The sequence below is a fragment of the Ptychodera flava genome, chromosome 18 (genome assembly GCF_041260155.1).
Source record: "Ptychodera flava strain L36383 chromosome 18, AS_Pfla_20210202, whole genome shotgun sequence".
NCBI classification, from domain to species: domain Eukaryota; kingdom Metazoa; phylum Hemichordata; class Enteropneusta; family Ptychoderidae; genus Ptychodera; species Ptychodera flava.
The window spans coordinates 28,831,309-28,844,517 of record NC_091945.1 but is presented as its reverse complement, the minus strand read 5'-3'; the positions used below and the strand labels follow the sequence as shown (position 1 = coordinate 28,844,517).

General features: G+C 35.0%; 2 protein-coding genes across 11 annotated transcripts in view; one reads left to right on the top strand and one right to left on the bottom strand.

Moving 5' to 3' along the window:
- The window catches only part of LOC139117309 (extended synaptotagmin-2-like), a 70,505-nt gene that overhangs the window by 17,639 nt on the left and 39,657 nt on the right, over window positions 1-13,209 (top strand). For all 10 annotated transcript variants that reach the window (XM_070680308.1, XM_070680313.1, XM_070680314.1 and 7 more), the window contains exons 2-4: window positions 1,571-1,612; window positions 6,872-7,009; window positions 7,204-7,280. In XM_070680308.1, the coding sequence (XP_070536409.1) occupies window positions 1,571-1,612; window positions 6,872-7,009; window positions 7,204-7,280 (257 nt within the window). The remainder of the gene's footprint in view (window positions 1-1,570; window positions 1,613-6,871; window positions 7,010-7,203; window positions 7,281-13,209) is intronic.
- LOC139117311 (pancreatic lipase-related protein 2-like) lies at window positions 8,432-12,502 on the bottom strand. The gene is made up of 7 exons (XM_070680315.1): window positions 12,378-12,502; window positions 11,586-11,667; window positions 10,647-10,939; window positions 10,302-10,530; window positions 9,491-9,627; window positions 9,286-9,352; window positions 8,432-8,734 (listed from the first exon to the last, which is right to left on the bottom strand). Exons 2-7 carry the CDS (start codon window positions 11,632-11,634, stop codon window positions 8,520-8,522), a joined length of 990 nt encoding a protein of 329 aa, XP_070536416.1. The 5' UTR covers window positions 11,635-11,667; window positions 12,378-12,502; the 3' UTR covers window positions 8,432-8,519.

Genomic DNA, 13,209 nt, shown 5'->3' with positions numbered 1-13,209 from the left:
TTGGTATCCAGCAAAGGCATATTTTGATGTAAAGTCAAAATTAACACTACATTGCTGACAATATATTTTACCGTTTCTGCATGAATTTTTCTTTTTTAAATTATAGTATATTAGTACTTCCAACAGATTAACAGTTATCGTGATGTAACCCATAATTTTACATCACAAAGACTGTAATTCTGCCAATTTTTTTGTTTTTCAGTCATTTTATAAATTTTGCACTGCACAAGATGATTGAACAAATTGCAATGTTTGAATTTGTAAACTCAAAGAATAAAAATCCTTTGGTCACAAATTAAATTATTTTTGAAAAGAAATTTACTCTTAAACACTTTTAGCATATATTCTTTACACGGTCATGTATTTCAAGGAAAATATGCCTATTAAAAACAGTAATTTCTTCACTTTCAATTTTTTTTCAATACTATGACAATTATCAGCCATGAGGTTATACAAACACAAGACCAGATAGGCGTTTTTCATCATTTCCACAGGACTCTTTGTTAAAAGTGACTGGAAATGATCACTTGGTATACATTTAATTTACAGATGCCAGGTTGTGTATTTCACATGCACTCAGGTCAGTAAGGAAGTGCGTCATTACTATTTTGGACTGTTAATTCTTATTTCTGAATTGTTTAACTTTTTTCCACATTGAACTATCTTTAGGCAGTTTATACAGTAGCTTAGAATTTTTTTGATTGATGTATTTAATCATCTTTTGGGTTCTTGGGTCCATATCCCACCTCATGCCCCTACATCATCAACTATTTACCAACAACTCCATGCCAACAACAATTACCTGACCTGGCCACACATTAGAGAAGGTACAGCGTCATTGACGGTATTTTTAAAGTATAGCCTACAACTACAGGCAAAGAATAGTGACCAACAGAGAAAATCATTTTAAATATATAACATCCTGACATGTCATATCAGATGTGGAAAAAATAGTATCAACGAATACATGCTGGCATAAAATGTTAACATTCAAGAATTAATTGTCACTGTAACAATTGAGATGATTCATCCTGCATTTCACATGTTTTATCAACACTTACCAGACTTGCATGTAATGATATTGCTTTAAAGTCACCAGCTATACATTGCCTGTTTTGGTTCTATGACATGGGTGAAAGTGAAGGCTAAACTGTCCATTCCAAATGTCTGCATTTTGCTCTGCATTTACTACAATAATAAGTGTGTCATGATTTCACCATCTTTGTTAATATCATTCATGGATGTGCATTACACTGGCAAATTCTGTTGGTTTGCAAAGCTGTCCCCATTGTGTTTATTTTTGTAGTTCTATCGGTCCTGCAATACAAGGTCGGTACAAAGCAATCATGTATAGTAATTCCACATATCACCTAGACTTGTTGAGAAGCCAAGCAAATAAATGCTGTATCCATATTGGTTACCCCAGGGATCTGGGGAAATGTATCACGAATACATACATGTGCTTCTCCATGCTACACTGACAATGAGGCAACAATGGGATTTAAAAAGTCAATGAGCAATTGAAATATTTCTTCTCACTGCTTGCTGTTCTTTTCTGTTCTATTTGTAGGTCTATTTCCCAGATGTTGAAAGAGCTGAATGGCTGAATAATGTAAGTTGGGGTACAGACTTTTGGTGGATTCTGAAATGCCAGATGGAACATCCATACAAATACATGTATAAGGAATTGCTCCCAACAATGACATGCTGATTATATTATCATATGTGTTAATATAGAAGTGTTTATGATGTTTGCAATATGAAGTCATGCAACTTGTTTTTCATGTAAATACAGAGTCAAAGCAATGTCCAGGTATTACCATGTTGCATTTAACTCCAAGCTTTGTACCTTTTTAAAAAGTTGATCAACAAGCAAATTTAACAATATGATCCAGCATGCATTGTAGTGGCGCGGCATAACCAAAATTTTCATAACAATTGTGCATTTTGTGATAAAAGCATGAAATTTGGTGTGAATGTAGATTACTATAATATAAATCAATTTGGATACCGAGCCACCACAGATTGAGCCTCGTTCTGGTGTGGCGGCCATGTTTAAATATGGCGGCCATCAGTCACTATAAAATCCGATAGTTGCTGCTCTACGGATAATTCTGTTGGGAATAGTCGACCTATTTCTATCATAAATGCCCATTTAGACTACTATTTGCATGTTTGTATTGTTTTAAAATCAATTTGGATACCAAGCCCTTACACGTACAGCCTCGTTCTGGTGTCGCGGCCATTTTCAAACATAGCGACCATCAATTACTGTAAAATCCAATAGTTGCTGTTGTACGGATGATTCTGTGGTGAATAGTGGATGTATTACCATCATAAATGCATATTAGGATTACTGTTTGTAGTTTTTATTGTTTCATTATTTCATTTTCTCAGAAAAGCGGGTTCTCTTAATAAATATATTAACAAAATGCTGCCAAAAAGCGAAAATGGAAGATTCAAAATTACCAAATTTAATGTATTTTTACGATGAGCAGCTGTTAGCTGTTCTGTGTAAGTAGACTATCAGAAGGTACTGTTTAGGGTTTTTTATTGAATTCTTATTTGTAATCGTTGATGTACCAGTTTTAACCATTTTAGGGTTGTAGCTGGTACGTGTGCATCACACGCCGTGCGACACACACACCAGGTTTTGCAAACTATTGGCCTAGATCGGCCAATGGCTGTGGTGGGGGGCGGGATGTGTATGAAATGTGCGAGTGTAAGGACAGCCTATCCCATGTTCTGCCAATGGATGGGTGTTCTTGAGTACAACGTTGAATATGTGCAACATTTTGACATTCTAATTGTCGTTTCTAAACTTTATAATTAGCCATTGACGAGTTTTGCATGGCGTTCTTGATTATAAGGCCTATGGCAATCTCTCACTTTTGTTCTACATTCATACGTAGGCCTATATACATAAAAACATGATAATATTTACTGTATAACAATCTTAAAGTTTTAACGCCGAAAGAAATAACATTTTTTGGGAAAATCTCTTATATATCCCCATAATTGTCAATGTTAGAGATGTATCATGTAATAGTACATTAGTGGCGCCGTTTAAAATTTGACCACGTGGAGAACACGATCATATTTTTATATTATTTCTTTTGTTATATATATTATGTTTTATACATTACTTTTCATAATTCATTGAACAAAAAACTGATAGTGTGTAATTTGATATAAATTTCACGATTTACAAGTTAGTTTAAGAGTTATTTCAACGTCAATGGTCTATTGCATAAATTTTAATATATTTTAACATCGTATATTTTGATACTAATTTCTTGATAGTACATAATTTGTTATTTAAATGCAAAAACATGGTACCATAGTCATTAAATTGTATTACTCAACTTTCTTTTGTTGTAATAAACATTAAAGGTGGGGAAAGCAAAGCTGAAACACAATCCTACACTTTTGTCAGTGATGTCCGTGCTTGGCACTCCCTGGACCTGTGCTTGCTTTTGCATGGCCAGTCAGCTGGCGAGTATTTTATTCCTTTCCATGGTGTTTACATAGGCTACGACAACAAGTTTAAACGACAATCCTAAACATTTACCAATCATATTTTTGTTATCCACTTGACACGTACACCCAAGACCTAAGGAAGGTAGTGTTGACTGACAATTATCTGATCAAATGTGATGTATAGTGACACTCCAATCAAGATTGAAACATAAACCTCAGAGATTTTAACGTAGTTCAGTATTCACAATAAATAAATTGCACATTCAGTGACACAAAATTACAGTAAAGTTGTTTCCAAATTTTGAACGTTTTGAACATGTCAGCCCAGCTATATGTGAGCTGCTTTATAAAGTGTAGAGGCAATAATTAGATTGACTACGTATCGGATATATACATGCTTTTAAACTATGGAACATAAACGATAATTAGATTGCTCAATATCGTATATATCCTGGAAATATTTTACTGAAAAATGTCCAGCTTAACCTGAGCTACTTTATAAAGTTAAGAAACGATAATTATATCGACTAAATATCGGACATATCTAGGAAAAAGTACTTAAGAATTTTCTGCTTATTTATGAAGTTAAGAAACTATCATTAGAGCAGCTAAGCATTGTGTTTCCATATTTTTGTTAATGAAGAAAGCCAAGCTATCTGACATATATATATATAGAAACGTTTGCAAATTTATGAAGTTTAGAAAAGATAATTAGAGCAGCTAAATATCAGATATATCCATAATATTTTGTTAATAAAGAGATTGCAGCTTTCTGACATATCTTTACAAGTTTTTCTTCAGGAGCGCCCAGGCAAACTTGATGTAATGTATAATGATCGATCAGAAACGATTATTGGATCAGTTAAACTGTTCCTAATTAGCCGTGTTTATCGTATAAAGCTAGTTTAGCCAAATAGACTTTACATACAGTTTAGCAAACAAAACCTATGAAGGCACAATTCCGCACCTTGCTCCTCAATCAGTTGGTTGTATAATTGAATATAATGCCTTTCTTTTTTCATCTCCTTTACAGCGGGTATAACGCAAACCATGGTTTAGTTTTCAAGAACTGCTCTGCCAAAAACACTAAATTAGATTGTCAGATAAGAACTTTTTAGGTCCAATCTTACAAAGCAAACTTGAAACATACTACTTTAATATGCGATGTTGATAATATTTTGAGATCATCCGTGACTATGGTTTTAGCAAACTACTTTCATAAAGGCGTGTTTGATAAAAAATACATGTTTCACTAAATTTGCCATATCTGGGTACTTCTCCAAATATGATCCCAATGGCTACTTAATCATATTATCTTCCCGTTAAAGGTTCATTTAATATTTTTGATATTCGTTTGTTACAAACAAAACTGATTTCATATAAGCATTATATTGCCTTCTGTATTATGTGTAGCAAAAATGGTAGAATGTAAGGTAAACTGTAATTTTCGATTAATCTTTTGGGGTATTAGGTAAGTCTTTGTCTTATTTCATGAAAACTATAAAGGATATTGCATATCACAATATGTCATCTTACAATAGAATAAATCGCTTTACTAATGGAACCCCATAAACCAGATTATGTTTAAGTTAGGCTCGGCAGATGACTTAAACGAAGACTGGTTTAACAAAAATAAGTCTCAAAATCGTGATTTTACAATACACCTCAAAACATGATTGTAACAGCTATTGCATCAAAAAAAATTTTCTGTTAAAAGTCTATTTCATATTTTTAACCTGTCTCCGTAGCAAAGAGATTTCATACAAGGCATTGCCTATTATTATATGTCTAGGTAAAAGGGCTGTAGACTTTGAAACCGTGACATTAATATTCAACAAAGTTTGGAATATGGGGTAAGTTTTGGTCATATTTTATAAGAACAGTGGAAGATCTTGCATATTACAATATGTCATCTGAAAGAAGAATAAAATTACTTTTTAATGTCACCAAACAAGCCATGTTATGTATAAATATAATATATAAAATATATGACTTACAAGGAGGCACGCTTAACAAAAAAGATGCGATTCGCAATACTTTGACTTTAAGGGGCCCTTCAAAACATGACCGTAACAGCCATTGCATTCCAATAGTTTTGCTGTTTAATGTCCATTTCATATTTTGACATGTTCTTGTAACATATAAAACAGATTTCATACAAAGGATTGCCCTTTGTAATATGTCTAGGTACAAACTGGTAGAATTTGAGATAAGCAGTGACAATAATTTGCAATATAAAGTTTTGGATATGGGGTAAGTTTTGGTCATATGTTATAAAAACTATCAAAGATATTGCATATTACAATATGTCATCTGAAAGAAGAATAAAATTACTTTCCAATGTTACCCTATAAGTCATGTTATGTTAAAAATCAGCTCAGTAAATGACTTACAAGAAGACTGGTTTAACGAACATGCGTTCGAGTTGGCAATACTGTGATTTTGCGGTATCCTTGAAATTATGAACGGTAGAGCTATAGCATCCCAATATTTTTTTTCTGCCAAAAATTTATTTCATATGACCAGCATGTCCTTGTAGCAAATAAAACAGATATCATACAAAGCATTGCCTTTTGTATTATGCCAAGGTAAAACATCGGGAGAATCTGAGATTAGGAATAATTTGCGCAATGCAAACTTTGGGGTATCGGGAAAGTTTTGGTCCTATTTCATTAAACGTCTATGGAAGATATTGCATATTACATATGTCATTTTAAAGAGGAATAAATTTCCATTCTAATGATACTATGTTAAAAAAGCTTTGCAGATGACTTAGAAGTACTACCAGAAAAATGCATGTAGGTGTGCGTAAACTGGTGATTTCGCGGTACTCTTCAAAACGCGACCGTAACAGTTATTGCATCCCTTTGTTTTTCTATTAAAATTTTATTTCGTAGTCTAGGGATCCCAAGGCTTCTATAAATACAGTTTGATATCCTAGAGGTGCATGTACACCCCTCTAGCCCACGGCCTAATATTTCTTGACTGCTGACATAGTGTCATCCTTTGATAGGATCTAATACCGTGCATTTTATGTATAAGAATTGTGTTTTTGTCTGTATTTACCTGTTTAACAAGTCAGGCGATGAAGAAAAGTTGAGAAAAATCGCAAATTACTCTTCCCATAGTTTCTAATTGAAAATATGCAACCCAAAATTACTCTACGCATTCTGCAGTTCACATTTACTAGGTGAGAAATGCCTTGTCTGGCGGCCATTTTGAAAAATGGCTGCCATGGCAACGTTTCAAGAGATTTTCAGTGGCTCGGTATCTGAATTTGCTCAACACATATTAAGGCACATCTGAGCCAAGTTTGGTGCTTTTATCAAAAAATGCACAATGGGTTTGCCATGCCGCACCACTATTGACAGTCTTATCTTTTTTGCTTCAGATTATCAAGCAGATGTGGCCGTTCTTGGGGGACTATGTAGAAAATGTTCTCAGGACAACAGTTGAACCCTCCATCAAAGAAAATTTGCCCTCCTCCCTGAGCTCATTCCGCTTTGAAACCATAGATCTTGGAGAGAAGGTGAGCGCCCTCAAAACAATTGTCTTAATTCTTTTGTTTTTATTGTACTGGCTGAACTTTGCCCTCTATAGTTTCATTTTTGTCCTGTCTTTTGTTTTATCACTGTGTGTATATACTAAATGTTCATAAATATATTTGACATCAATTATGTTTTTGAAATTTTACAAGTTTTCTTCTGTTTTGACATCACCCAGCCACTACGTATAGGTGGAGTAAAGGTATACTCGGAACACATCAAGAGGAATGAAATAATTATGGACCTTGATATATAGTAAGTTCTCAAACATTTTTCCACGTCCACAGTTTGTATTAATTACATGCATAGTAAAGTTTCAATGTAGATTTTTACATTTATCAGATCAACAATCTCATTAATATGTTTTTTCAAAACCTAACTTTTTATCAAAAGTCTCACTTCACAACACAATGTCTTAAAAGACACATAGAGTTCAAAACAGCTGCCAATAGGTTGTGTAATTTTGATAATTTTCATAAATAAACAGTGATATTCACACTTTTATTAATGGGCATTGAACAGATTGAACATCAAATCAAATGGAAGTAATTGTGAAAGATAGTTAAATCTGCAAGTTTATCAAAAAGTCAGCTTTCTTTCAACTGAAATCAGTCGGTATTTGTGAAATGTAACCCTCAGAGTAGATTTACTTTAGCAATATCTTTAAGTCACCAAGAATTATCTGTTTAAATGGTATGTGAGTGTGTCAGTTGATGTTTATTTTTTGTGTCTGGTTTCTTACACAAAGGTCTTTTTATAATCAACAGTAATCGGTGTATGTGTTTATTCAAGGGAATAGTAGCTATGTCAGTATTTTTGCAATAGACTTATCCTCATTGTCAGTGCTTGGGAAATACATCTAACCACAGTGTGGATAAAGTATGGGTCTTAGCACATTTGCAAACATGCTCTCTGAATTGAATTTAACCCAATACATTATAAGCCTCATCTCCCAATAGAGAAAGCCAACATTTCCACAGAAAACAATGGGGCTTTAGTCTGTACATCAGTGTTTGATGAATCAAGTCAACTCACTTTCATAGTTTAAAGGTATACTGTCACCTGTTCCAATTTTGCCACAGTTACCATGGAAAGAGAAAATCTAACCAATCACAGATTTTAAGCGGGTGGCCGCTTTTTAAAAACAATGCCCTCACATGTGCATTTTGAATACCAAGGAACACCCCTTTGACCATATATGGGCATATTTAGATTACAGGTGACTGTATACCTTTAATGACCAAAATAAAGCAATTTACCGCACATAACCTCACTCTACCAGTTCCCAAGGCATGAGTTTGACAAGGCCATTGACAATAGTTTGTACATACCAAAACTTTGTAAGGGTCAAAGATACTTCCACTTCGCATGGTAAGTATCATAACAGTATTGAACAAAAAGAGACATTTTTCTTCCTGCTGGAATTTTATTTAATATGCACCCAGAAGCAAAAAGACAATACACTTCTCTAATCCGTAAGAACATAATCTACTCTCAATCTTTACAGTAAGGCTTGTCATCAAGGGTTTCAACGTAATAAACACCTTGATTATCTGGTATGGCAGGGTGTCCCATGTAGTTACAGCCCCTGGTACCACAGTCATTGCAGTTAGACCATTGCTCCAGTTCACATGGGTAGGCTGTAAACTTACAGGTTGGAGTGATGGAGTGTTCATAGTATTCAATGGCTCTCATATGGTCACAAACCTCTGTGTAACAAGTAAAATAAATTGAAAAATTATTTGTAATGTTGGATTTCAATTTTTAAAGGGACGATAGCCATAGTGTTTGATAATATTTTCCTGTTGTTCTTTTCAAACAAATTGATATTCATATTCTTCATTCTAAAATGTTTTGAAATACAAAGGATTAGACCTGCCAAGACAACATCATATACAATATGCAATCATATTGCTGACAACTTAGTGCTAGGCTGGACTGAGGTTCAGTCGTCAACAATAACACTGAATATAACACACAGTCTATATTTACAAATTGAAAACAGGACATTTTGATAGGTCCTTGGGGAGTATAACAAGAAGGTGATTATTACAAGCACAACGCAAATACTTGAAAATACATCAAAGGTTACAGCTGGTGGAGCTTGAACTGCTGTGTCGTATTTTCAAGGATCTCACTTCATCACCCATATCAATATAGTCACCATGCCTCCTTTAGTAATTTGTTGAAAGTATAAAGTGTCTCTTCTACAAGAGTATGAATTTCATCGAATAAAAATTTCTGAAAGCTTAGTACTCACCACTACCAACCCTTTCACAGCCTGGTTGGTTCTTACCACCGTTCGGATAGAAATCAACATGTCCACACTGCAGGAACAAAAACAGTGATACTTTAATCATATTGTATATTTATTTGACGCATAAATTACCCTAAAAGTTTCCTTCACCTGCGCTCTCCTTGAGTATGAGTGCATCCAAAACAGGAGAAAGTGAAGTTATTTTTACCTCCTGATATATTCCAAGGCCCAGTCTTATAAGTCTTTCACCATCAGTGTGTATTACGTCTACAAACTGTGCATCTCTTGGGTCAAGGCGAACCAGTACATGCTCATCTTCGAAGTTAGGGCCTGCTGGGTCCAGACCTGATCAGAGGAGATCAGTTTTAAGACAGTGTTAAGCTTTATCATTATTTTGAAAGAAAGGTTCTTCAGTAGTCTTAGATGTTAAACAACTTTTTTGTACAGTGTGTAAGTGCAAAACTGACTTCTTGATTCTTCATAGAGACATGCACACATACCGGTACATAAATACCGGTGCGCGTGTGCACACACACACACACACACACACAAACATACATACATACATACATACTTTTATACACTGCTAAGGTGATGAAAATACAGTCATACAGTTACATCTTTTTAAATTTGTGCAAATATAAATCATAAAATGTATCTGACTCAGTGACAATACATAGCAGAAGAAAAAGAGAATTCAGAGTATCATTAACAATGGGAATGAATGTCTTTATGACTTGAAGTGTGTCAAAACAATCTGCTAAATAGTTTATATCAAGAGAAGGCATAGTCAAGTGTGAAAGCATTCAGTGACAGACAACGTGTACAAAGGGTAGGGACTTTATCAACATGAGCAGCTGACTGCCATGGCACTAATACTTTCTGATGTTTGGTGTAAAATGATGTTTCATAATGACCCTGTATAGTGACTTAGACTTGAAAAAGTTAGTCTACGAGTAAACAGTTTTCTGATGTACAAATCAATCAGTGTTGATCAATGACACAAACTGCTCACTCACCTGTGATTCTGCCCAGGAATGGAGTTCCTTCACCGAAATAGCCACAACAGTGACTGCCAAGACTGTGGCCAACACAGTACATTTCACCGAATGTCTGACCAGTTTCCTCATACAAGAATTTAGCAAAGAGATCACTTTCAGCACCCACTATTCTGGTGTTGGCTACTGACTGGAAATACCCAGCTGTGGCACCTCCCGACCAATCAACCAAGAAAACATTATAATCATTCTGAAAAAAAATATGTGAGCCTAATCACACCATAAACCACAACTGACTGAATTAAGTGACTCTTTAAACACAAATCACACTATGTGGTATTTTCATAAGAACATGATATAACTTACAAAATCCAGCAGAGCATCTTTCACGTTATGCATCCAGAATATATCTCCATGGTTCAACCATCCATGGATGATGAACACAGACATTCTCTGTGCGTCAAAATTGGAACCTGCGAGGGCCTCTGGCTTGTGGCGGTCAAGAAACTGTCCAGTGTTGTAGTTCTGTCTGGTGAACAACTGGAAAGCTGTGCCGACTATGCCCGGCTCTTCGGGCAGCTGGTTGGTATTGTCATATGGTGGATCGTTGGTGAAACATCGGTTGTCCAAGTCTTCGTAACACACAGTGTCAGCCATGCCTGTTGTTTCATCATGTTGACGGAGAGAATCCAGAAAGGTTAAGTCATATCAGTCTGTGGTTTGTGACAACTGTCATGTATTTACACCATGAATGTGATACAGCTAAGGTGCCAAAGAACTTGTCTGATACTTTTAATCATCCATACAAATTAACCTTACAAATTATTCAATTATACAAATAAAATACGCAGGCCATGTTACTTTGGGTATGGTACAATGTGTTCGGTATATCACTATCAATAATATCACAGAAAAATAGCCAAAAATGACGTTCATTTACTATCCGTGTAAAGTAAAGGTACATTTTGATTATGGCAACTTCATAATGAGATGAATCTTATGTTCATTTGTAAGAATTTTAGTCCACAAATCGCACAAATAGCCGCGAACACTTTTTACCCAATTACTCAACTGCTCATGTTGAACTTGTTGAACCTGTGCTTGAAATTTTTAGATTCAGCTTACTTTACATGTAAGTCATTCAACATGGTAATATTCCTAACTCATTAGACTTGCTGTATGCTATTTATGAAGGGATGTAGTCATTAGACAGCGAAATGTTATTGTTGATGGTAAAATACACCCTCACATCAGTGTCAGATTATCATACGCTATAAATAAAAGTTGCATATAAATGATACTTACCCAATGTAGAAATTGAAGCCACAATGCAGAAATTCAAAATCATCCTCATTTTGGAATAGCCTAGAAACAAACTCCCCGATACCTTACCAGAGAAAAAATTTATATTTTTCAGAACAGAAGGACAAATTGCTCGTAATCAAGATGTTTAAACAATAAGTGTAAACAGTACATTTTTTTGCCCAGTAAACTTTCTCAAGTACCTGCATGTAAAATCCAACCACTTTAGGAGAATATTTTTAAGTTAGTATGCGCCTCGAAAGTGATAACTTAAACGTTCGTTCAACTTTCATCAATGTGACTGTCAACCATTCTCTTACCAAACCGAGAATAAAAATCAGGGGTCATCATGCAAAGTTTTACAAAGAGAAACAAATATCTGACTTATATTTGAAATTCAAAATGGCAGCCATTCCTCTGGTAACTCTACAGAGAAAACGAAATTTTCAATGTTCGATAAAAACTAAGACAGTGAAAATTTTTGTCGCTCCAAGAACTTTAAATTTGAGCTCCTACAAGTGGTAGATCAGAAACAAATTTTACAAAGTTGCGAGTCTTAATATCTGTCCCTGAGGCGCATTCTACCTTTCAATCAAATTGTTCATAATGTTATGTTCAGCAATATTGTCTGTTTTCTACATGAAGACCAGTATCTCAATAGAAGCACGAATGTCACCAGTTTCTGATTTATCAAAATCAAAATCATGTTAGTCAGTGCTTAGCAAACAAGTAACCTGTATAAAGTGAATGTTCAGCTATACGAGAAATTCAAAGCATATTGGTTCGTATACTCACAGTGCTCTCAGCCAGAACTTTCTTCTGAAAATGCGTCTCTTCAAACTCTAGGATGACTCAGTCAGAAGCTCAGATTATAAAACATCAGTTTGATGGGAATTGAACACATTTTCTTAGATAACCAGTATTTTTATGGTGTTAGCTATCTCTCCATGCAGGAGACACCTAGTTGTCTTATCAGTTTGTCGGTCTCATTTGCTGTAAATAGAAGTTTTTTTCCATAAAAGGGGCACTATGTAAACCCAGTACCCATCACCCCCAATTTCCTGCTATTGAGGTCTATCCTCATCCAATAGAAATTTAACAGAGTTTATACCCAAATTTAGAAGGGACAGAGTTAAAACCCCGACTTTCATGCCCAGTTTACCGGTACACAGCTAGGTCACACATCATTGATAGAGCATATGGTTGTACACACCAGGCCAGAGTGACAAAGCTGGTGGAGTACCAGTATATGAGATATGATGTCAAAGTTTATCATACGTCCAGGGGGCACATTTTACTGACAAGGTACTATCTCTTCCACATAAAATTATTGCATATTACATCTACAATGTGGTTATGTCACATAACAACCAAATAATCTGACCGGACTGTTTTGTTACTCATGATGAATTTTCAAAACTGTGTTTTAAATAGACTGAGACTTTAGTTGTGTCATGCAGTTATTGTAATGAGATTAATGATAATTGCTTTGCTCTGGTGACCAATTAAAGGTAAACTGTCACCTGTTCTAATTTTGCCTCAGTTACCATGGAAAGAGAAAATCTAACCAATCGCAGATTTTAAGCGGGTGGCCACTTTTTAAAAACAGCGCCCTCACATGGGCATT

Excerpts from the sequence above, each read along its gene's own strand:
- LOC139117311 (XM_070680315.1), bottom strand. The coding sequence starts at position 11,634 with ATGAGGATGATTTTGAATTTCTGCATTGTGGCTTCAATTTCTACATTG. Across the intron at positions 9,628-10,301 it reads ATTCCTGGGCAGAATCACAG|GTCTGGACCCAGCAGGCCCT; the intron begins GTGAGTGAGCAG and ends TCCTCTGATCAG. Across the intron at positions 9,353-9,490 it reads GCCTTGGAATATATCAGGAG|TGTGGACATGTTGATTTCTA; the intron begins GTAAAAATAACT and ends TTGTTCCTGCAG.